The following is a 26,609-nucleotide window of genomic DNA, read 5'->3' as shown; positions in this document are numbered from 1 at the left end:
ATGAAGTAAAACTCTGTCTTCTGGAAAATAAGGAAATACTGTTTCACAAACTATTGTTGACAAGGCCACATTTTTAGTGCAGATTTCTGTTCCTTGGACTTCTTTATTATTGTATATTGGAGGTACTGGTCAATAATGAATCCCTTTTACTAGAAAAACACATATGCAATATATAACAAGTGTAACTAGCAAAAGAATGTGACAGGTTTTGTCTACCTTGTTTTTAGCGTTACTGATGTAATCTGTGGTGACTGCTAGAATAGTTATCATGCTTGAACAGTGACGTGTGAGTGCATCAGCTTGACACTGTGGACAGATGCTTGGGAGATAATAATGAGATTAGAAATACATTTCTTCTTTGAAGCAGTCATTGTGGTTTTCTGATTAGAAAACTCACATGATTCCATTGCATAAATTAATAGAATATATGTAAAAACACCAAAAAGCAAACAAAGATCTCAAGTATTCTAGATAACCTTAGGTCATTTTAAATTTTTTCTATAGCCTTTCTTCATTTTTTAACTTGCTTATTCATTCATTTCTAATAAAATTTTAAGATTATGATCACTTAACTATTTGCTAATCATAGGTTTTGCAGATTACTTTCCCAAATGCAAAATGAACCCTTGGTTTTGTTTTTTATTTTTAAGTTATAGACATTTTTGTATGTATACAAAGTGAATGCCCATGTACTATCACTCAGCTTTAAAAATTATCAACTCATGGGCAATCTCATTTCATTCCTACCCACTCAACCCTCCACAGTGCCTTGTCCAGATTCCATATTTTCGAGTGAATCTCAAATGTTATTAATATTATTTCATCAACATACATTTTGGTATATGTCTCTAAGAGAAGAAGAACTGTTTCTTAGGCTGTTTTTTGAGGTATCATTTACTAATTTGTTTGTATTCAAATCCAAGTCTTTGCTTTTAGTTTCTGCCTTTATCATTATGCTTTAAAACACATCCCTGAATCATGTTATAAATTTTTCTTATGATTTCACTTTGGGAAAAGTTGATCTCTCAACCTGCGCGTTAGAGTTAGCTACTCATCAAGCTACATGTCACATTTTCATCCTTTCTCTTTTGATTTGAAATAATGAATTTATCACAGCACCACTGAGTCCTGCCTCAAGTGCTCTCTTTATAGAGCTACTGTGCTAGATTTCTAAACAGCTGAGTCAGAGTCGGCTGAGGACCACATGCAATCAGGCCCTTCTACCATGAGCTTCATGCTTAGTGTCAATTTTTTGGTAGAACTCTGCTCATCACTCTTCTTTAAGCTTTGTCATTGCATCAAACTAAAATGTCGTCCAAAAATGAGCCTTACTGAATAACACTGCCAATTTGCCTTAAATTGCTGAAGTTCAACCAATCAGAAATCATGCTTTATTCATATACCAATAATAGCTACCTACTCTGTAATGGTGAATATGTAAAATTACTAGCAGATTAATTATTGAGCTTCATTTTTTTTAATTGTCAAAGTTGTCCTATTCATTAAATGGAAATGGTGAGTAGAAATTTTGTTCATTAGCAAAAATTTGTTAATCAGATGTATTTGTGGGATTGTATTTGCGGGATTGAGGAGTTTCTTGGAAGATACTGAAACAGAGCTAGTTGGTCACTACTGATAGATGTTCACTTAGTATTTACTTGCATCCATGTTTCTGTACTTTGAATTCTACTTCATTAATCGTTTGTCTATTTTTGCACTAGAAATGTTTGACTTTAACAAGTGTCTTTATAAATTATTTAAATTTTGATCAGAAAGTTTATAGGTTTTCATCTTTTTAAGTATTGTTTGGTATGCAATTACTTTTTCAATGTGAAATTTAGGAATATTTTCTCAGAGTCAACCTGTAGATACCATTTGAAATTTGACTGCAGTGACACTGTTTGGAATTAAGTGTAGAAGAATTGCTATATTTATATTATTGCATGTTCTCACTCAAGAGTATAATACTGTATGTCTTTAATTTTAATATTATCTTACCCTGTTAGTAAAATTTAGTAATTTCCTTTATTTGAAAATTTGTTTTTCTAATTAAGTTTATGACTGGGTAATGTTTTGTTGTTACAGCTAATATGATGATAGTACTGCTTACATACAATTGGCCCAGTAGGCTAGAATATTCACAAAATTGTGGTGATAAAATTCCTGCCCTCATTCCCTATTTTTAATAAAAATATTAATTTTCTTTAAAGTTCTGAAATTTTAGAATTAAGTTATATAAATTTTGAGCATATTAAACAATTTTAAAGATTGTATTCTTCCATTGAGGTATTTAGTCAGTAGAAGTATAATTTACACAAAATGAGTTGTATCCCATTTAATCAAGTTCCGGTTGATGAAGGTATAGATGTATGCAGCCCCTGTGCAACCAAGGTATACAATGTTTTCACCGCCCCGAGAGTGCCCCTGTGCTCTTTCTAATCAATTCACCATTATTCCCAAAGACATCCTGCACTTCTGATTGCTCTAACATGGACTAGTTTCACTCATTGCAGAATTTCATATTCGTAAAATTGTATTGTTTTGTATCTGACTTCTCTTGCTCAGTACATGATAATTTTTTGATATTCATCAAGTTACTGCATGAGACAGTGGCTTGTTCCTTTTTATTGTTACTTTTATTCATTTGGGTGGCAGAGGTAGAAACAGGTGATACAACAACTTGGGTCAAGCTCCTTCTGATGCTGCCTAGGAATTTTTAAAGCAATTAATTTACAATATCAAAATAAAGTTATAAAAATGTCAAGGTTACTCCTTCACCAATAAAAACAAAAATTCAGATACCAGCAATGCATTCATTCATGTTATTCTTAGATTATTTCATTTTTATTTGACACTATATATACCAGTAATTGAGAACAATAGAGTCTCATCAATAACAAATCACTAATACTTATCAACAGGTGGAAATATTTTCATGTTACTTCCTAATATGTTATTGCTAATTTTCAGTGAAACAATTGTGTTTTATTTTACTTGTAGGTATCAACTGTCTTACAGAATTCTACTAGATTTTTGTTGGTTAGTCTAATAGTTCTTCTGTCAAAAATAACATGGTTTATAAATAAAAATAGAGCTCTTTTTAAATTAGAATTTCCTTTCTTACTTAAAATTTATAAAGCTTTTATCAGAATTAAAGTTGAATTTTGTTTTTTATATTAGCACAAAATACCTGTATTGAGTAATCTTCCAACATTTATGCTTTAAATCAGTTTGCATTCGTAAGCCACAAGTGACCTTTTTAAGACTGAAAACAATTTACTTTTTTAAGGAAAAATTTTCATTAGGATTTCAAATTTATTAGAAGAGCAGTTATCTCCTAAATCTATAAAGCCATTTGTAGCATGCATTTGTTCCTCTAATTCTAATTACTATTTAGGTAAGCATTTTTATTACAAAATCATTTTTATTGTTTTAAATCCTTATAGTCAAATATTTGGTCCTCACTGGCACAAAGAAAATACAATCTAAAACTTCTCACATTTTAAAGAATGTTTTCCTCTGATATATAATTATAAAATTACATATTTTAGCCGGGGATTTAGCTCAGTGGCTTAAGTGTCTGCCTGGCAAGTACAAGGTCATGAATTCAATCCCTGGTACCAAAAACAAACATTTTATATGCATCTTCTACGGGACAAAAATCTATAAATGTTATGTAAATATTAGTATAAACAGTAACTAAAATATCCAATACTTTCTGCTTTCAGGTTTTATTATTCAGTGGTTCAACAGTAAAACATTAAACTTTTCACACTTTTCCTAAAAATAGTTTTTGAGATTCTGACCACTTCTGCTGTTTGCAGCAGTACAAACTGAACCAGAATTGAACTTACTGTCAATAACTTTAAGTTTGAGCTTTTAAACTTGAGAATTCCTTTCCAAGTAGCATTAATCACATTTTTAAAAATATAGTTTCATCTCACAGCATAATATACGATGTCTCATAAAGCCTCACATTATTTACAGTAAAAAATTCCTTTCAAAAATGCTTTTGCAAGCACAACGTACTATGATGATGTTTCAGAAATGCAGATTTTTAAACTCTGCCACATATTTGACTTTAACTTGCCACAATTCATCAAATCATGTTCTCCATCCACCATTTAGAGAGTACTGCTTGACAGTGAAGGAATTCTTCTGTGCAAAAGAATGGCTGGAGATGGAAGAAAAGTCCCACAGAGGGCTCCACAGATCTGGAATGCATCTGTTGTCTGTGCCTGACTGTAGCAAGCTTCCCAGCATGCACTGGGACCCCATGGCCTGTACCAGACTGCCATATTTAGGTAATAAAGATTTCCTGCAAGACAGTGAAGTCAAGAGAAATTTACTATTTTGAATAAACTAAAGTGTGGAATTAAAGCTTCTAATATTTCAAGGCTTTCTAGGCATTTCTAATTTGTGGATTGGTTGATTTATTGGTTGATTTTTGACTTCCTTATATACTTAATAGCTGAATTCTAATGCTAGCATAAAGATCCATTTCATTTGTTCTAAAATCAAAGCTACTCTTCACTGCTGCTTGAAATCCACCTTATTTCATAAAGGAATCTTATGAGAGCTTGTGACATTTTCCGGAATGCGCAGAAAAATGGCTAAGAAATGTTACATTTTGCCAGAAGAGTGAAATGAAAGGGAAAAGTCCTCTCTCGTTAGCTAATGAAACAGATTTTTAAGCATGCAAAAGTAAACCACATGTTTGAAAGCGCTGATCTCACAAAACAAATCTGAACTGCTGCATGTTGCTTTAATGAACTTTGTAAGGCCCTAGGTTCTTAGCCCTAACAGCTGGTTTAGTTTCAAAGACCCCGTTTTCACATTTGAATGCAAAGAATGTTTTCCAGTTGGATACTGAAAGACTTGCATTTCATAGCGCTCCCCCACAGAAATATATCTGGACACTCACTCAAAACGAATTTTTATGTTTTCCCCCTTCAGATTATAAAAAAGAAAACCTAACAAGTAAGTAATTTTGTTTGTGCCCTGAAACTTCATGTGTCTGTAACTGGATTCTTGCATGCGTATTCACACTCACACTCCATGAAGTGCAGAACAGAATGTGCAGTGCCTCCGTGGCTTTGCTGTCCTCATGCAGGCTGAGCACGCGTGGTCCGTGCTTATGTGCTCTGGGAGGCCCCGGGGACACCACGTTTAGTGAGTGGTGCGAGTAATGTCTTCCATATCAAGTTTGTTACCCCGTTTTGTGCCTTAACTATCTAAAAAGTAAGCCAAGTTTAAAATGCCATTTTTTGCATTATCTAATTACTCACGGATGAAAACAGATAAGCATTTCTTCATTAAATTTGATTTGTGATTTTTATTTGCAACGAGTCCTTTAGGAAGATAGGTATTTTGTACATTATTGACTCTGGTTTTTTTTTTTTTTTTTTCCCCAGAAGTTTAGTGCTGGATTTTGTACAAGAATTCCATGTTCATTGTAGAAAAAATTTCCAAGTGGCCCAAGAAGTTGAAAAAGAAAGCAATTACATATACCCCTACTTTTCCTGAAAATTCTGTCTTGATTCTAAAATTAAAGATACTGCTAAACTGAGCATGTAGTGTACACCTGTAATCCCAACACTTGGGAGACTGAGGCAGGAGGATGGCTGCAAGTTTGAGGCCAACTTGGGCTACATAATGAGTTCAAGGCCAACCTGAACTACATAGAGACTCTGCCTCAAAACAAACAAACCAAAAATCTACTAATTACAAAAAGGGAAAAAATAATTTTTAACTGGAATATCACTTTCCTAATATTTTGTCTGAAAAATGGGTTTCTATTTTTCTTTATAAAAGATACCCCAACAATATGGTTTTTACACATTGAAATTACATTGTGAACCATAAACACTATTGTTGCTGGGATCCCACACAAATTCCAATGTATTTTGTCTAATGTATTGGGGTTAGGAATTGTTTCCATTTTTAGTTGACATATAAAATTGTACATGATTATAGGGAGCCATGTGATATTTTGATACATGTATTATTCAAATCAGACTAATCGCTCTCCATATATATATATATATATATATATATATATATATATGTATATCTCATTTATTTGTGGTGAAACAGTTAAAATTCTTTTTCCTAGCTTTCTGGAAAAAATATAGCACTGTACTACATGTAGTATAATGATCTGTCCTCATACTATCCATAGATCAAAAACAAGTGTTTTATTTTAAGACAGCTGATTTCCAGGATAACATTTATCAAGTTAAATTGGATGGTTTTTAAAGGGGCATCACAAAGCCTCTAGGAAAGAATGCAAGAAGGTTGCTTGGAAAAGGATGTCCTAGCAACTAACTTTTATTGAATGGTTCTTTTATATTCCAGAAAACAGAAATCTACAGATTAAAATTTAAAAAGTTTTTCAACTAATTCCTTGGATGTCATAGGGCTTAATCACAATCACTTCCTGTAACATGTATTCCAGTTCTGATTTTCTTGATTTTACCAGCTTATTTAAAGAACTGGGATTTAAAATAGGGAAAGAAAGAATGCTACAGTTCTAAATGGAATCATTTAGACTTACTGAATAAGAACAGCTAGGTAAAGCCCTCAAAATCTAGGATTCTGGAAGCATACAAAGTTCTTATCCTCAGGTTGATGGAGTTTAAAAATGTATGTTTTAGCTGGGTATGATGGTGTACACCTGTAATCACAGTGCTGGGGATGCTGAGGCAGGAGGATCCCCATGAATTTGAGTCCATAATGGGCTACTTTGGTGAATTCATGGCCAGCCTGAACTACATAGAAAGCTCCTTTCTCAAAAAAATCCAACAAAAAAAATGCATGCTTTCAATTCTGGCATCTTACCAGCCAGAGCTTACTTTAAGCATTTATGGATAATTGTGGTCTTTGTCATCCATGTTTTTTTCACTCACTCATCCATTCATGCACTGATGGATGATTTATTGTGTTGAAGATACTGACATTTAATTCCAGATTAGACAGGAACAACACATATCAACAGATGATAGCTAATTCCTAGTCTTAGAAACACCATTCCATGATGACTTTGATACAGGTAAGAAACTGAGCTCCAAATGTCACAAAATAATAATTTTCTACAAACATATGTGGTGAATGCCTAGTCTCCCTGAGTTCAGTGGGATTATTGAGAAGAAATTGCCTTTGCTTCTTCTGGTAGGTCAGTGACAAGCAAAGAAGTTATTCTTAGTTAGGCACAGTGACCCATATTCTATGGAAAGGTGTAAAGACCTCAAATGATCCATGACGGGTGTTTGTTTGTTTTTAAATTTCTGAGTGAACTCCAGAGGTTATTAGCATTTTACCTTGAAGGGTGCTGGAAGAAATTTTTTAAATGATTTATCTTTGAACTATTTTCTTCTTGCTTAAAAAGGGCAATAAAATTTCAATAGTTTCTGTTTTTCCTGGCTTCTAATGAAGTGAAATACCTTTTGGAGCATGTACTGCCTTTGAGCTATCTGTAGTGTTTGTCTGCTAAGCACACTAATCCTTTCTTTGCGGGATTTTCACACACTTTACTACAGAAACACTCAGCAGAGAAGTCTTTCATCCTTTAAAGTTTCTGTGACAAAGAAGTATGATTTAACTTGTTCTTAGAGTAATGATTTGCTTTTCATTTATTCCTCTCCTTGTGTCTATACTCTCCATACATACACGTGGAGAGTAAGTAATTATGTCCAGGCAAACTGTTCAATGTGTTAGGTATATTATCACTCTTAATATTGCTAACAGTCCTATGAACTTAGATACTATAAATGTCCTTGATTTTATATACTTGTCAGTGAGAGAGAGCAATAGTAGGTAATTCACCCAAGTGGACTTAACATGTATGAGACTAGGTCAACATTTAAAATCTGAATCCATGTGATCCTGGCTCTGTTGTCAGATGGTAATGACTTTGTAGGATGTCTAGTATTGAACACAGCATACAGAATATGATCAGAGATCATTTCTACAGTGTAACCATTATTTTCTGTAATAAAGGTTTTGTTCATTTTTCAGTACTACAAATTCATGTTATCTGTCGAGTAATCATATCATTTTAATAGTCTCCTATATTTTTATGAGTTTATTGATTTGGTTGATTTTATTTATGACTTAAATTTTCCACTAGCTCAGTCCTAATCACAATTAATTTTATCAGGTTTTCTTTGAGTGAATAATAAATTTTGCTTTATGTTTTTGTCTGCTATGTTCTATGAGTCATAGTGAACCAAGACACTTCCTCCTCATCTTGCATTAAGAGTTTTACAAGTGAAAATGTCACTCTTGTCTTACTTGAGTGCTTTTAACTTTATACTTCTGACAATAGTACAGGTAATCCTTCTTTTTTGTGTTTATAGTTGCTTGGAATCTATTTCTTTTAGTTATCTTTTCCTATACATTTTTGTCAGGTTTATTCTATCCTGACTATAATTTTCTTTTAGTAGAATTTAACCTGTTCATATTTTGTATAACAATTGATGTACTTGATTTTTAACCCTACTGTCTTTGTTTAACAATTTCTATTTTTAACATTAATTACATTTCCTGATGCAGTTTAGATATACATAAAGAGCACATTCATCATATGGAAACTTGCATCCATACATGATATACCCTGATTCTTACTTACTTTTTTCCCCATTCTACTCCCCTCCCTTCTGTCCTGCTTCCCCTTCTTATTTATGAAAGATTTGTTCACATTTTATATTTCTTTGCTTATTTTATTCCTTTCCCTTCCTTTCTTCCTCTCTCCCTGTCTCCTTTGTGCTTCTGCTAAAATGTTTTCTTTCTATGTTGAAATGTTTATTATATATTTTGGTCTTTATTTACACTTTCAGTTTCTCACGCCAGAGAATAATATAATATTTACCCATATGTGTCCAATGTATTTCACTTAAGAGTATGATCTCTAGGTGAATCCATTTACCTACAAATGTCTCAAGTTTATGCTTCTTTATGGCTGAGTAGTAGCCCATCATATAAAAAAAATCCCACATCTTCTTCATCCATTCATCAGTTTTGGGTTTTTTCCAATATTTAGCAATTACAAACTGTGCTGCTATAGGAATAGGCAAAGCCTGTACGAACAAAACTCCAGTTACACAGAAACATTACAAATAATCAACAGCTGGGATCTCATCTTATTAAAACGGTTTTTCACAGTAAAAAAAAAAAAAAAAAAAATCACCAACAGAGTAAAGAGCCAAATCACAGACTGGGCAAAAATTTTGCCAGCTGTTACTCGACAAAATACTGATATCCAGAGTATATAAAGAACTGGAAAAAACCAAATCCCCATTTAAAGATCCAAGCCAAAAATGGGCATCTGAGATGAATATACCCTTCTTAGAGGAAGAAGTACAAACAGCAAATAAACACATGAAAAAATGTTCAAACTCAGTGGTTATTTCAGAGATGCTAATTAAAGCAATACTTAGATTCCATCTCACTGCAGAAAGAATGACTTTTATCAAGAAATCAATCAATAACAGATGCTGATGGAATTGTGAAGAAAAAGTAATCCTTCTCCACTGCTGGTGGGAGCGTGGACTGATGCAAGCACTCTGGAAATCAGTGTGAGATTCCTCAGAAACTAGAACTAGAGCTTTCATTTGACCCAGATATCCTCCTCCTTTACATCTTCCCAAGAGAATTAAAAGCATCATACCACAGTGATATATGCACACTCATGTTCATTACAGCACAGTTTGTAATAACTAAATATTGGAAGCACTCCAAATCCATCCAATGATTGGATAAAGAAAGCATACTTTTTCCTAACAATTTCTATTTCTATTAAGTTTACCTTTGTCATCGTTTCCTTCTGCTCTTTTTTATTTACAGGTTATTATTTTTCCAGTGTTTGGTGATGGTCAGATATCAGTTCTTTCAATGTACTGCTGTATTTACTCCTTCTTTTGTTTTATTTCATGGGACTTCTAGAATCTCCAGTAAAATTCTCAGAATACTTTTATCTTCTTCACCTCCCCAGCACTATTAGGTTTGGCATTGAAGAATGACACCCTCTAGCAATTCTCACTTAAAGACTTAGACAAAATCCCCAACCATTTCATCATTATCATTTAGATTTAGATATATACTCGTTACCATTTTTATTCTTCACCTTGAAGTCTCTTTCTGGTTCAGTTGTTATATAGCTAAGAGTCCCCTTATGTGTTTCCTCAGAGAGGTTTTGAGTATGCTTCTGAGGTCTTAAACGCTACCCAATAGTTTTATTTGGCCTGGATAGTTGCAAGGTGTATTAATTAGAAATGAATAATCTTGGCTGATACTTCTTTTTAAATGTGATTTTTGGGCTACTAGATTTGAAGTCAGTAGTTTAATGTGAATCTGGTTATTTTCTCCTATAGTTTACTCTTTCCATCTAAATGAGAGCCTTTAGATTTCTTTTCTATTAAGGCTAGCTACCATTTGGTAGCACACCATTATAAAATATTTCCATCATATTGCTAGCCTTAATAGAAAAGAAATCTAAAGGCTTCCATTTAGATGGCAAGAGTAAACTATAGGAGAAAATAATCAGCTTCACATTAAACTACTGACTTCAAATACATAATGTATATAAAAGTAAATACATATATAAATGTATATAAAAGATAGACAATCCCAAATTCAGGTATAATTTACATAAAATATTTTTATTTAACAATTTTCATGATTGTTGTCAGTCATAGACAATGCGATGCAGTATAAAGATCACTGACCCAGGATCTGCATTTCTCTTGGAAAAATACTATTTCTTCTTTCCAAGTCTTATCTTTAAAAACCTATTATTCTGTCAGATATGTTTACTGATATCCAAATCTTACCTATTCTCTTAAAAGTAAACTTTATGGAACATAATCCAGAAGAACCTGATACATACGCATATTCTTAACAACAGATTTAATTCACTAGTTTCTTGGAGACAAAATAGTGCATTTTAAAGATCTAAGGACAAATGATGAGAATTATTTTTACCTACAGCATTCCCATCAATGACATCCTCAAAGCCAAGTGTGGACATTCCAAATTTGCCTTCTTCCTCCTCGTCTTCCTTCTCTGTCTCGCCTACGTACTCCATGACCGTAATCATCTCCATCATGTCCAGTTTTGCAGTATTTGTGCTGCTTACCATCTCTACTCTTTATTGCTGTCGAAGAAGAAAAGAATGGAAAAATAAGAAAAGGTGAGATTTTCATTAAAGCTAAACACACATTGCAATGTTTTAAAACCTATGCAATTACTACTGAAATTCAAAATGAGAAGAAGAATCTATATACCACCAATCTGTGAATGGCACCAATCAGCTGGTTTTAAACTTACACATTCCTGCAATGATCTCACATGTGCAAAAATTAAGTTTCCTCAGAAGAGAGAATTTTAACAATAATTTGGAATAAAATAGTTATTCTTTCCCTTCCTTCCTCCCAATCCCACTGCCATTTCTAATTTGGATAATGACAGAATTCCTGCAAAAAATGTGCCTTTTGACTCTACATCGAACAAAATACTTCACTACTTTTGAATTAAAAGACTCTCTGGCTTAGTATATAATACATTTTACTTACTCCTAAATGCCATGTCTTTCAGAATCTAAGATGAGAAGAAAGACCTTTCCTACTCTTGAGCTCACTGTTGATCTTGCCTATCTCACCTGCAGAGAATCAGCAGCAGTGACCCTCACCACGCTGCCTTCTGAGCTCTTGCTAGACAGGCTTCATCCCAACCCCATGTACCAGAGGATGCCACTCCTTTTGAACCCCAAGTTACTCAGCCTGGAGTATCCAAGGAACAACATCGAGTATGTGAGAGATATTGGAGAAGGAGCATTTGGAAGGGTCTTTCAAGCAAGGTAAATTTATTCATGAAAAATAATAATCTGTCCATTGAAATATGTGTTATATCTGAAACATTACCAACATATCACACTGATTTTTATGAAATTAATTTCTTACATGATTAACTGTATATTGCATACTATACTCTAAACCTAATAGGTTTTCTTTTTACTGGAAAACAGGAGTATGCATGGACAGACTATGGTATTACATTTAAAAGAAGTAATTTATAGTACATTCAAATATATCTTCACTCAAATAATAATAAGTCATTAATGGTTCAGTTACATTTCCTGTTTAGAAATGAATTTATCATGTTTTTAAACATGATATCTTACATCGTTTTCAGTAAACAAGTCTTATTTACTTCTCTTCCATTTTCTATTGCTATATATCCTCCACTTTATTGAAAATTGACTTTGAATTAGTATTTTAAGATCTCAGAGTTTGACATGTGTAGACATTATGTGGATATTCATGGAATAAGAAAAGAAAAAAGAAAAAAATAATTTAGAAATACCAGCCAATGTATTGCCTTTGTGTAACACAGAATTAAATGTCCTTTCTGCATGGATACAGCTCCATAAACACACAGCTGGGTCAGAAAACATGGACTTTGTTTAAATCACCATTTGTCATTTGGGCCTGTGATCCATGACAAGATACAACTTACCTCTATTCATAGTAGTCCTGGTTACTTACTTGGTTAATAAAAATCTTATGTAACTACTTATTGGGAACCAGACACCAGCAAGGTATTACCTTAGGCTCTCTGGAGGATATAATGATGCAAAGGTCATGGTCCCTGCGCTCAAGGAATGTTAGTGGGATTAGAATGGCAATGATAACACCACTGGGTGCACACACATTAGAATTTCTTTGATAGTATTATGCTTTACAAGCGTCAATATAGGTTAACCTTTTGAAGCTATATTGACCTATATTAACCTATATTGAAAATATATTGAAACCTATATTGAAAATAACTCCACTGAGATTTTTTTAAGTGGAGTCAAGCAATTTTAAGTATGACTTTCTACTGTCATCTCTCATTGATTTGTGGCTCTAGGAATAGTTCCATAAATAGGAATGTGTATATGAATGGGTAGATGTAATGTATGTCGAATGCTCCTGATCATTGGTTTCTCTCTCTACAAATCTGCCTCTCAGGGCTCCAGGCTTACTTCCCTATGAACCTTTCACAATGGTGGCAGTAAAAATGCTCAAAGAGGAAGCCTCAGCAGACATGCAAGCGGACTTTCAGAGGGAGGCGGCCCTCATGGCAGAATTTGACAACCCTAACATTGTGAAACTCTTAGGTAGGAGGATATAAGTGAAGAGATTTATTGCATTAGGAAACAGAGGTTTCCAAGCCCTTGATCTTTCATAACTCACTTATTTGTGCTTTTTCCTTTACTTTTTAACCAGTGAGGTACTGACACAGACCCTGTCCCAGCACTGCAGCACACTCAGTACCTGGTGGACTCAACCTTGTTAGTTTCATCATCTTAACTGTATCTGTCTTCTACCTCTTTCATGCCATGAAAAATGTTTCAAGGGTGCTCATGCAGAGAATATTCCATTAACACTTCTCCATCATAAAATTTATTAATATTGTAGAGTATCTATATTTCATTTGCTTTTTTCATCTCTTGTTCCCTAAATAGAATGCCCTAAGGACAGTGATTTAAGCCTGCTTTGCTCCTTGCTGTCTTCCCATTTATTCTCAGAATCAAAAGTCATTTAACAAATAATTGATTAGTGTAATTATGGCAGAAACAAAACTTTCCAACCTTCTGCTCTCATGGAGCTTACATTCTTTGGCGGGGAGACAGATAATAAAATAAGCACATGAAAAGTATTGCATTATGTATTACATATAAGCAATTTTAAAAAATCAAAATAGAGTATTTTTTAATGTGTGAGCTAAACTTTTTGATGACTTTATTGAAAACGTAAGTTAGTCATGAGTAGTGATATGTATGTGTGTCCCCAGCCATCCCAAAGGCTGAGGCAGGACTACAAGTTCAAGAATAGCTCTGACAAGGGGTGGGGGTTTAGCTCAGCAGTACAAGTGCCTACCAGGAAAGTGCCAGGTCATGAGTTTGATCCCCAGAATCAAAAAAAAAAAAAAAAAAAAAAGAGTAGCTTTGGCAAGTTAGCAAGACTTTGTCTCAAAAGAATTTTGTTTTTTTATTTTTTGGTACCAGGGATTGAACTCACAACCTCATGCTCGCCAGGCAAGCACTTAAACCACTGAGCTAAATCCCTGGCCCTCAAGAGGACTTTTTTTTAAAGAAAAGGATGAGAGTGCAGTTCAGTGCAAGGCCTTGAGTTCAATCCCTACTACAATCAATCAATTAATGTGACATTTATTTAAAGACCTAATAGTAATGTTAGAAAGATCATTCCAAGAAGAATGCAAAAACTTGCAAAACTCCTGTGGCAAGAACACGTCTAATGTACTTCAAGGACAGCATGGAGATATGGATGGCTGCAGCGAAATGAGGAAGAGGTAGTTGTACAGGCAAGATGAGAGAGGTGATGTAGTGGGGGGAGTTCTACGAGGCCTTGTTAAAAACTGACTTTTATTGTGAGTAAAATGGGAAGCAAATGGAGAGTTGGAACTAAAAGCGACATGACGTGACTCACGCTTTCAGAACTCCTCCAGCTGCTCTCCTGAGCGTAGTCTGAGGGAGGCAGTGTCAGCAAGGAGGTAAACAGGTATGTGAACAGCAGTAATAATAAAAGGAAGATGATGGCACGGACGGGGAGGGGTAGTGAGGACGGCGAGAACGGGTTGGGTTCATCTCTGATTTGAATGTCCTGGCCAGCTGAACACGTGATATGCAGAACAGGGAGGAGTCAAAGAGAAGAACAAGGTTGTGGTTGGGGAATGAAAGAATGAAGGTGTCCCAGACCAGGCTGGGAGAGCGGGGAGGACCAGCAGGGGCAGGTTTCTCTCACTGGAGAGAGTGTTTAAGTACTTCCCAGCTTGTTCAGGATTCTTTAATGTAAAACATTAATTCATTTCAAGATACATTTACTGTGCTTATTTGACACCCAGATGAAGTGAAGGAAGCAGTAGGAATGGAGGTACCAGGCTTTGGAAAGGGGACCCGGTTTCTGATAAAATCTGAAGTCACTGGGGTATACAGAGTACTTAAAACTATGGGGTTAGGCAGAACACTTAAGGAGGGAAAAGAAAATCTAGAAAAGGAGACAGAGCCCAGGAGTAAACTTTGAAGCAGCCTAATGTTTGGAACAGAGAACAAGGAAAAGAAGAGCTGAATAAGCAAGATGGCTGGGTGTCAAAATACCTCAGAGAAATGAAAGTGCGCATGTTACTTGCAAATTCAGGTGAGCACAGGACTACAAAACGATTGTGGGTTTTCAGCAGTTTCCTCCCCCCTTAGTCATGCTAAGGGCTCCTCACCCACCTCCGAGGCTGTGCGCCCAGGGCTCTGTCCTGACTCTTCGCACTCCTCTCTTGCTGCATAAACTCTTCTGGGTCAGGCTCATGATTTCCGCCAACATTTTGTTAACAAAATCTCTTCCCTACTTTCTGTCCTAACCCTTGAATATAAATTGCTAATTGGTTGGTAAATATTTATGACCACTTCAAAGTCCGTTTTCACAATGCCACACTTGATAAAAGTAGCTGTTTATTTCTGAGTTTCTGTACTGAAGTTCACCCAAGCATTGTGCCTAGAACTGTCAGGAGAAATTGACCAATAAGTGCCTCCCATCACATCTCAGGTCTTGAGAGGTCTATTTAACATCTGCAGGCATAGAAAACAGCACTACAGTTTGGAAAAGGTGCTAAAAAGAAAGTACTCTTGGTGTTTGAATTATGTGTCACTTGAAAGCCTTTGGCCATAATCTATAATAAGCACCAAATCGAGATTATTTTCTTGTTGCAGAATAATTTTCATTGTTTCTTAAAGTATTGTGCCTACATCAGTATAAAAGCATTTTCAATTTTACAACATCCTGAATTCCTGAGATTGACTAAAATATAAATTATGTACAAGTTGGAAATTTGTGAGTCTTGTAACATATTTATGTCACTACTAAAAGTTTTCTCTCATTTTTTATTGCCCAATCAGAACACAACTTTGCTAAATACTATATTTGAATTTCATCTCAATATCCTACAAACACTGTCTGCTTTTTATTTAAACATCTATAAGCAGTGATCATTTATCCATGTAGTTTCACTACTCTTACAGTTTCTTAGAAGTTCATACCATTTCAATGAATTGGAAAAATCTATAAAACGAATTGCCAGTAAGATAGATCTGCTTTTTTATGAATTTAGAATGTCAGGTACTTATTGAACATGTTTGAATTTTTAAAGGTCATTTCTTTTTATTGAAATCCTAGTGCATAAAAATTTTATAGTCATAAATTGGAGAAAAATGATATAAATCCAAAGATATTCATAAATTTTTTAATAGGAAGAGGGATTGGAAATCATAGACACCTACCCAGTATTCTGGTAATTGAGAAAACACTAGAACAATGAGTTGAGATGATTTGTGGAAGACATCACACTAAAGTTTAATGATTTTTCTTGGAATAGGTAAAGGCATGGCTTGGTTTTCTTGCAGCTACCATCCATCTTGAAATCCATCCACCCAGGCAGTCATCTTTAAATGCACTGATCTATCAAAATATATTGTTATAAATTATGTGCACATATATGAATGTATAGTTGCTCATAATCACCACAAACTAAAAGTCTTCCATGTAATATTTACTTATCAGGGAGTAGAATGTTTCATTAAATAACCTCAGTTCAAGATTTTGTGTTTCTCAAATAAGTTGTCTTTTTTATCTTCCAATATAAGAATTCTTTTAAAATCTATCCAGGTAGCATAAAAACAATAATGTCAGTTGGTAAAATAGATAAATCCATATAAACTAAAGTTGACCCAATGATGATCTCAGTAAAAGATCTGATCAATATTTCTTTCATCCTCTTTTTAGGGCACATAAATACACTGATTGCTAAAGCTCTAGAATTAAAAAGCAAGAGTTAAAAATGAATAAGCCAAAAAACATTGCTCTTTATTTCTCCTCTCTTTTAAATCTGAAGCTTCTAATTTTTGCCTGAAAAAACTAAATTAAATAATCTTTTTTAATGATTAAGGAAAATTATGCCCATTTGATCTAATATGTCTAGTTCTCCTGTTCCTTTCTCAGATATTTTAAGATATTAAGATTTGTAAATTTGTAAATGTTAATCTATATATTTATGTTAACATTTTCTCTTGAAGGAACAGAGATTAATAGTAAAACTTAAATTTCAAAATATTTTACACAGCCACCTACATGCTCCATGTGAGGATCTTGTATCGTTTTGTTATTCTTTGCAAACTGGATATGTCTTCCTTTCTATCATTCTTCAAGGGAGTGCTCAGAAACACAGAACAATTACATTTCAGACTCAGATCAATTATCCACAGGTTCAGCAAATGTCTTACAGCGGCTGTTCTGCCACATATGTGGTGAGTGTGGGAAAAATATAGAAGAACAAGACATAATGTCTCCATTGTTTAAATCTCTCCTTTTGAAGTGTCAAAACTTTGGAGAAAACCTCAAATAAGTGAATGTTATAAAATAGGGTGGTAAGTAGTATGTTAACGGATGATAGAGGGAAAATCTAACAGGAACTGGAGGAGTCAGGCGCTGAGATCCCCTAGGAAGCACATAAATAAACTGAATCTTAAAAGGTAAATAGGAGATGTTTACACAAACAAATGGGATCAGGGTTAGATGATGTCTATGATGCTGTCGAGGAAAACACAGGGCCCCACATTTTCGATCTCTCCTTTTGCTTTTGGAGCGCTCTCTAGTGCGGAATTTAGAGTCCCAGTCTAACCGAAGATGCTCCCTTGTTCTAGGCGTGTGTGCCGTCGGGAAGCCCATGTGCCTGCTCTTTGAATACATGGCCTACGGCGACCTCAACGAGTTCCTCCGCAGCATGTCCCCGCATGCCGTGTGCAGCCTCAGTCACGGTGACCTGTCCATGAGGGCTCAGGTCTCCAGCCCGGGACCTCCGCCCCTCTCCTGTGCCGAGCAGCTTGGCATTGCCAGGCAGGTGGCAGCTGGCATGGCTTATCTCTCCGAGCGCAAATTTGTCCACCGAGATTTAGCCACCAGGAACTGCTTGGTGGGTGAGAACATGGTGGTGAAAATTGCAGACTTTGGCCTCTCCAGGAATATCTACTCGGCAGACTACTACAAAGCTAATGAAAATGATGCCATCCCCATCCGCTGGATGCCCCCCGAGTCCATTTTTTACAACCGCTACACCACAGAATCTGACGTGTGGGCCTATGGTGTGGTGCTCTGGGAGATCTTTTCCTATGGCCTGCAGCCCTACTATGGGATGGCCCACGAGGAGGTCATTTACTACGTGCGGGATGGCAACATCCTCGCCTGCCCTGAGAACTGCCCCCTGGAGCTGTACAACCTCATGCGTCTGTGCTGGAGCAAGCTGCCAGCGGACAGACCCAGCTTCCCGAGCATCCACCGGATTCTGGAGCGCATGTGTGAGCGGGCAGAGGGCACTGTGGGTGTGTAAGGTTGACAGTGCTCGGATAAAACGCTACATTACAGCCTCCTCTCAGACTCTGTGAGCAAGAGCCATCCAACAGCAGAGGCCAAGGAGAACCAGATAGGAAAGAATAACAGCACACATCAGTAGCCCATTGTGTGCTTCCCCGGAAAACAAAGACAGTGCAGGGTCCATGTGGCAGACATCCCCATTGAAATTGATGATTGGAAACATAGGCTAGGAAACCGGTCAGATAACAGGAGATAACGCTTCTTCCTCAAGGGAAAAGATGTCATCCAGCTCAGTTCCTGAATGAGCTGGTAGCAGAGAAACTCAGTCGTAGTAAATTTTAATATGAACTGAGCTTCAGAGGTTCATTCTGAATAGAATTAATTCTTGTGCATGGCAAAAACAATGTGTCATGTAAGGCGTTTAGGTAAAACACAGAAAACTGAAAAGGAGAAACAATTCTTTCACTACCCAAAGGCAGGCTAGGTGTTCATTTTTTGTTGAAGTTATTTTGTGCATTTAACACAGAATTTTATATCTGTTTGTATCCTAGAGTTGTGGTTACGCTGTATTGGTAATGGGTTTCTAAGAAATAAAATGACAGATCTGAACGGTTATATAGGTTTACTGTGATTCTTAATTCTCTTTTCTGCCTTTGTGCTCCTCCATCAAAAGTTTTTCCTCCATGTACACTTATGAGTATAAACTGCATATTTCATTCTTAACAATTTTTCTGACAAAAATTGTATTTCATCAAATTTTTTTCTTTGAAAATTTCATTGACATCTTTTGGGGTTTTGCTTTTATCTTTACTCTTTTTCTAGCCTTTTTGTCCTCATTTTGATTATTTAGCTATTTTCTTTTTATTATTTCATAATAAATACACATGCGGAAAAATAATGTTTAAAATAACATTGTAAGCTGATACACATACATTCTGAAAAATGTTTTCCTTTCATATGCACCTTTAAAGCTACACGCTTTGAATTTGTCATACTTTAGCTTTGTTGTCACAGACTGTTACATCTTTTAAAACAGGGTACACACTATGGGATTTCATAACACACTCTTGCTCTTCCAAGTATATTAAAAACAATGCTTTCATGCATTTGACAATTTTTCTCTTAGAAACCAATTTAACTGATCATAGAATTAATATAGGATTGCTTAATAACTTTCCACATGTGTATTAAATGGTTTGTTATCATATTTTATGAATGGACCAAGGATATAGCTCAGCGGCACAGCACCTGTGTGGCATGTGCAAGGTCCTGAGTTTGATTTCTAGCACTCAATGAAACAAAAAAACAAAGAAAACTTCTGAAACTCAAATTCCCGATGCCTAAGATTTCTCTGTGGAGTCCCACACAATATATATTTAAATCCAAAATAAATAATGAGATTTTTTTCTGAAATAGCATCAACTCCAATTCTCACAAGAAACAAACTGAAAAGAAAATATCATTTGCTCTGAACCAGTTTGCTTTACTTCCAACTAATTGGTGGTTTGGGCCATGAAGAAATAAATGGTCTATATTCTTTGTTGTGGAGAGGGACAATTTTGCATTTCTTTATTTATTTCTGTAATCTTGAAAGTAGATTTTTCAACTATCTGCTAGAAAGCCTTACCTGAAAGCCCCCATTCTTTTGTGCATAGTGTCTCTCTTTGCAACCAAGACAAAAATCTAGAAGTTACTCATGCTGTGTCCTCTTCTTGACCCACAGTATTCTGTCAGTTTTGCTTTCTAAACTCTGGCTATTTGCACCCTCTGCCCTTCAGTCCAGCAGCCCATTATCTCTGTTCTATCACCCCCACCTCTCAATTTTCTGACACAGGACTAGGATGAGACCAAGGAAGTACTCATTCACAGTTCTCATTCATAAATAAGGGAGTTAGGATTTTGATTCAAGATCAAGTCTTTAAAGTCATGATCACAACCCCAAAATTAATGCTGTCATCCAAAGGACTGGATGAAGAATAAAGTTGTAACGAGTCCAAAACAGAATGTAAAGAAGCCCACAAAACAGAAAAATTGGAGATGTCCACTCGTAAATCCAGAAGTTTAGTGAAAATTTCTGTGTCATATTTTAAGTAGGTCTTGTATGTGAGTCATTCATGCTCTACAAAGTTTGAAGACATCTTTGGGTTTCCTCACGATGAAGTTTAATTACGAAGACACAAAAATCAGCCCAATAGGAAAAGCTCCCTTCCAGAAAAGCAATGATGAGTAGTTGTTCAGAGACTCCATGACTCCTGCTCCAGGTACCATGTACCCTTGAAGAACTGGGTTTCATACCCTAGTTCTGTCGTGGCCACTGAGAACTGTTCCCTGCTCCCCGTTGCCTCTGCGGAGCAACTGCCCTGACCTTCCTGTCTCGTCCTCATTACACTATTGCTTGTAGTAATGGAAATTTGAAGAAGGCCTAAAATGTTCAAAAATATAAGATTGGTTAAACTATGGTATATCTATAAAGTAAAATATTATTCCAAATTAAATTGAACCATTAGAACAATATTTAATATCATGGAATAGGTCCATATTCTACTGTAAAATGAAAAAAATACTTTTTTAAAGCTCCATTACAACATCACAAAAGGGGTTTTTGGTATGTCATGTGCAGAAAAACCTGGTATTTTGCTATGTTTGATATATGACCATTTAAAAAGATTTTCTGAAACCTTACTGATGTCTGTTCTGACACTTGGTAACAGTGAAACCATGACCTGACACTTGGTAACAGTGAAACCGTGTTTCCTTTGTCTCCCTTTTTGAATTCACACCATAATTCTATCATATAAAAAATGCTTATTTCAGCAGCACATATACTATCATGGAAAATAAATCTTTGTTTCAAGAAGAAAGAAATACTAGTAAATAATGTCTTTGTGTTCCTGCAATGCAATATGAATAGTAAGGAAAAAAATCAATCATCCTAATGTGAAAATGCAATTAGAGGTCATGCAAAACATAAAGATGAGATCTAACAAGTATTTTGATTATTTTGGTTAACAATGCTAAAATATATTTTTTTGCTATTATTAAAAAGACAAGTCAGGGAGTATTACAATTCCTGAAAATATACTATAAAACTAGTGCAATAAAATCAGTATGGTATTGGTTAAAAAAAAAAAAAAGAAAGAAAGCAGAGCTGAGAATCAGTGGAATAGAATAGAAGGTACAGACACAACTGCAAACACACACTCATCCACCTTATCTTTGACAAAGAAGCTAAACATATTCCCTGGAAGAAAGATAATCTCTTTAACAAATGGCACTGAAAAAATTGACTTTCTACATGCTGAGGACTAAAATTAGACCCATATCAATCTCAATGCACTGAATTAAAATCAAAATGGATTGAAGATCTAAATATTAAAACAAATACTAAATCTACTGAAAGAGAAAATAGGTAAAAATCTTGAAGACACAGATGTAGGCAGAAACTTCAAGAACAAAATCAAGACTTCGTGAGAAATACAACAAAGAATTAACAAATAGAATATTGCTTTTAAAAAAAAACATTTACACAACAAAACAAAACACCAACAAAGTGAAAGACAACCCACAATGTGGGAAAAAATTATAACCAGTTATCCCTTAGACAAAGGACTTATATCTAGGACATATAAAGAATTGAAAAAAATTAGATACCCTAAATTCAAAGACCCAATCAAAAAATGGGCATCTAAGATGATAAGAATTTCTTTATCTTCTCAGATAAAAAAATACAAATGGCAAAAAAATACATGAAAAAATGTTCAACGTCATTGGTCATTCCAGACATGCAAATTAAAACAATACTAAGATTCAGTCTCACCTCCCCCCAAAAAATGATTATTATAAAAAAAATCAACAAATAACAACTACTGGCAGGGCTGTGGAGAAGAAGGAATTCTTTTTCACTATTGGTGGGAGTGTGGACTGGTGTAAACACTGTGGAAATTAATGTGGAGATTTCTTTAAAAACTAGGATTAGAGGTCCATTCAACCCAGCTATTCCTCTTCTGGGTATTGTCCCAGAAAAGTTAAAAACATCATACTGCTATGATGCATACATACCAATGTTTATAGCAGCACAATTTGTAATATCTAAATCTTGGAAAGCAACCAAAATGCCCATCAACCAAGGAACGGATAAAAAGAATGTGTTTTAATACTGTTCAGCCATTAAAAAAGAATAACTTGAGAGTTTTATAGATAAATGGATACAACTTGACACCATGTTCATAAGGGAAATAAATCAGACCCACATGCATAAACACTGCATTGTCTCACCAGTGTGAGAATCTGAAAGAGTAAACAAGATCCAAATTGTACAAGAGATAGTGAGAATACAGAAGAAACTTTTCAAAATTAAAAAAAAAACAGTGATGGGCAAAAAGGGGAAAGAAGGAAAGGAAAAGGAAAAATACATATATACAAGACAATTGAGATTCCCTTGGTTCACTGAGGGGAAGGTTTTGTGCTAGTAATTTCGTGAACAAAGTTTCATGCCTGTATCTTGTACTCTGAACAACTACTGCAAATATAACAGGACACGATATGTTCATTATAGCTATTCTTCTGCTATCTTGTTTTGAAACTGTTTTATTGTCATTTTTTACTTTTTTCTGTTTGACATAAAATACAATAAAGCAAAATAAAATAAAATGAATTATTAGTGAGGTTGAATTTGTCTTTTTCTTAGATCATTTATAGCTTTTACTTGATAATTACCTACAGTTTCTTTTTCCAATATTCATTTTTAACTGAAAGGTAAGATTAATTTTATAAAAATCAGAGACACTTCTGCATACCTTACACAACAGAGAAAATATAAACATATTTAACCTTAAAATTTTGAGTTTTTTTAAATAAAATCAATATTTTTTGAAAAAAATAAGCAATACCTATAATAATAACATAATTCACAATAATAAAAAAACAAATAATATGAAAAATACTAGCTTCTGTTAATTAAAATTAAATTCATGCTAAATATTCTTCTAGCTTTTTGTTATTGTTATATTGTTAGGTAACTGAGTAAATAAAATGATAGTTAATATTTAGATAAGTAATTTCAAATAATTATGAACAGAAAATCAGACTGCAATGCTGTTTTAAGCTTTGCTTTCATCACTTAATGCATCTTAAACATCTATATAAACAAGTACACATGTACATTACTTTTAATAGTTAAATAATATTCTGTTTTATAGATTAGTCATGATTTTTGTAACAAATATGCCTTTGTTAGATATTTGGTTTGTTTCCAGTTTTACTTTAAAATGTAATGTTTTTACAATCTTGTTCTTAATTTTTAAGTGACTTATTTATATAACTGCTAGAATTGGGCTTATTAGATTAAAAGATATATTTACTTTTGACTTGTTTTTATATATCAATAATTACTTTCTTGAATTGTTCTATTAATGGACATATCTCCCAGCCAGGTAAGAAAGGCCATTTCTTTCAACTATGCCAATATCAAGTATGTTAGCACTTTAATCATTGCCACTATACCTTAAAATTTTTATTTGTAGCTTACATGTACATTTCTTTAAATAATTATGACATTGAACATTTTTCATTGAGTTGGGGACAGCTGACCCAAGATATATCTCCTATTGTAATTTGTCTATTGGGTGAATCCTTTTCTTGTTGCTTTGTAAAATCACTTTGCATTAAAGAGTTGAATACTGTCACTTATATTTCAATCACTTCTGTTAAATATGTATACTGAACTGCCATTTGTCTTTTACTACAAGTTTTTATGAAATAGAAATGGTGCTGAATTTTCAATTTAGGCAACTATGGGTTATTTTTAACAGACATGTTAATACATGCATTTGTATGAATTGATTTCCTAATTTTGAGCCATCCTTACATTATAGGAATAATTTAAGTATGTCAAATCAATCTCATATTTAACTATCAAATATTTAATGCCAACATTTATCATTTACTTGCATCACTATTTATAAGTACATGGTTTTAAATGTTTAGCCTTTTCTTCTCTATTAGGATCAGTATTGATATAGTGGCATAAATTTAGGAGTTTCTGCGTGACCATAGTTGGTGCTATAGTTTGGATATGATTTCCAAGTAGATGCATGGGTCACATGCCAGAAACTTGGTCCCTTTGTGGCAATGTTGAAAAGCACTGATACCTATAATTGAGAGGTTTACTGTAAGATAATTAAGTTACTGAGGCTTTACCTCAGAAGAGATAAAGCTGCTCCCTTGGAGAGAGTTTAATGAGAATTCTCTCATTAAAAATGAAAAGATTGGTATCAAGCAAGGTCACTACCAATCTACTTAATCCCTTTTGCACAGCCAACTCTGTTTCTGTTTCCCTGTCATGTTGTGATGCAGCTGGGAGGCCAGTACTATGTGATTGGACCCTCTCGCTACCAGAATCATGAGCCAAATAAACTTCACTGCAAAGTATTCAGTCTTGTGTTTGGTTATAGCAAAAGAAAATAAACTAATGTAGTTAGTATGTTTTAAAATAGTTGTTATTTATTTATAAAAAATAATACAAGCACAAAGTACTTTTTAAAAACCTCCAAAGGAAATTACCAACAAAACAACAAAAGATGTCTTCTTCTGATTTATCTCTAGTCCCAGCCTAAGACCCAACCACTTGATGATTTGCTTTTTATTCTCCTGGTAAGTGCTGCTGCAATTTCTAACAAATATTCTTGCTTCTCTCTTTCTGAACTGATTAATTTTATAAAGTGTAGACGATCTTCCTTTATAAAAATTGAGCAGTTTCGAGCACTTTTACTCAAGTGCCCTCTCTACTTCTTGTAGTTCTCTTCTTAGTACCAATTATGCTATTTATTGTAACTTTCATAACATATCTCAACAGAGGTTACTCATTGATTCTGGGCTATGCAGCAATTTGTTTATATCTCCCAAAATTTTCTCTACTTCTCCTTCTGCTCTGAACATCAGTTGGCATGTATACATTCGTTTGTGTACTGTCAGATCTATGATATTTGTATTTCATTCTTCAACAAATTGAGACTTTTTGACTATGTTTATTCTAAATGTGGAAAAAATTCAACACAAGACAACTATAATTATATCAGGTAAATATTTAGCATTGCCAAATGATTCCATACTATTATTTTAATTTGAGGATACATTTTAATATATAGGAATTCCTTTATTTTACCTATTTTAGTATGAAATAACATTTAATATATTGCAGAATTTTTTTTTGTTTTTCATCCTTACATTATTTTTTTCTTCTTTATTCTATGCCCTCTTATATTCTTTTATTTTCCAGAAGTGTCTTTTCAATCTTTGATTTATCATTTCAGTGGACCCTTGAGTTACAATCAGCTTCACATAAAAACAACTTGAGTTACAACTGGAATTTTAAGTTTAACTATGACCAAAGTCTTGAATTATGACCCAAATGCCAGTCACTTGAGAAGTTGTTAACAAAGACTCATGATGTCCGAAAAGCATATGTAAGCATACATAAGCATCAGTCTGAGCTCAGATGTGCATGTCTGTGGGCCTGATTTCACTCAGTTTTTTATATAATTGTTACAATTACTGTTATCAAAATGATCCCCAAAAGTCCTGAAAAGTAGGTAAGGAAAGAAGATAAGATGAAGAAAGCAATCACAATTAAAAAGAAAGAAGTTTTAACAAAATATGAGAGTGGCATTTGACCAACCTAATACATATAGCATGATGAAATCCACTATCTCAACACTTACAGGGAAAATATTTGTAGAAGGAAGATGGCGTTGCTCAAGATGTTACTCAAATCTGTAAGTCACAATCAGCAATGTTAGGTAGAAAGGCATCAGTAGTGTGGAAAAATTAAAGGCAGATGGCAGGCTAAAGCCTGAGTCTTTAATTTGTGAAAATCTAGGGCTATAAATGCAGATCTCATGAAGGATATTCCACCAGTGAGTGATAAGGCTGAAATGTTTCATGCCAGTAAGGGATGATTTCACAATTTAAAGGGATTCATACCCTAACTAGGCATGGTGATGTAGCTAGTGCTGAAAATTACAAACACAATGTATAAACAATGACACAGACATATGGCTTTTGTTTTTATTACATTTTCAGTTGTGATGAAACTGGTCTTTCTGGAAGAAATGACCAGAGAAATACACATTACCCAAGAAGAGAAGACAATGCGAGGCCAGAAGCCTGTATAGGTAGGCTAAACTTATGGCTATG

The 26,609-nt window shown here is 34.4% G+C and overlaps 1 protein-coding gene across 4 annotated transcripts in view; it reads left to right on the top strand.

Annotated features, from left to right (window-relative positions):
• The window catches only part of Musk (muscle associated receptor tyrosine kinase), a 94,439-nt gene extending 75,408 nt beyond the window's left edge, over window positions 1-19,031 (top strand). For 2 of the 4 annotated variants that reach the window (XM_003463784.4, XM_003463782.3), the window contains 6 exons: window positions 4,129-4,304; window positions 4,957-4,980; window positions 10,987-11,188; window positions 11,663-11,854; window positions 13,011-13,159; window positions 17,750-19,031. In XM_003463784.4, the coding sequence (XP_003463832.2) occupies window positions 4,129-4,304; window positions 4,957-4,980; window positions 10,987-11,188; window positions 11,663-11,854; window positions 13,011-13,159; window positions 17,750-18,432 (1,426 nt within the window). In that variant the 3' untranslated portion in view covers window positions 18,433-19,031. The remainder of the gene's footprint in view (window positions 1-4,128; window positions 4,305-4,956; window positions 4,981-10,986; window positions 11,189-11,662; window positions 11,855-13,010; window positions 13,160-17,749) is intronic. The other 2 variants (XM_003463785.3, XM_003463786.4) reach the window with 1 other exon arrangement.
• The last annotated feature ends 7,578 nt before the right edge of the window (window positions 19,032-26,609 follow it).

This window comes from Cavia porcellus, unplaced genomic scaffold, assembly GCF_034190915.1.
Source record: "Cavia porcellus strain 051 isolate PalLab524CR breed Dunkin Hartley unplaced genomic scaffold, mCavPor4.1 scaffold_1, whole genome shotgun sequence".
Taxonomy (NCBI): Eukaryota; Metazoa; Chordata; class Mammalia; order Rodentia; family Caviidae; genus Cavia; species Cavia porcellus.
The sequence above is the reverse complement of the archived record's forward strand: the minus strand, read 5'-3'. Positions and strand labels throughout refer to the sequence as shown.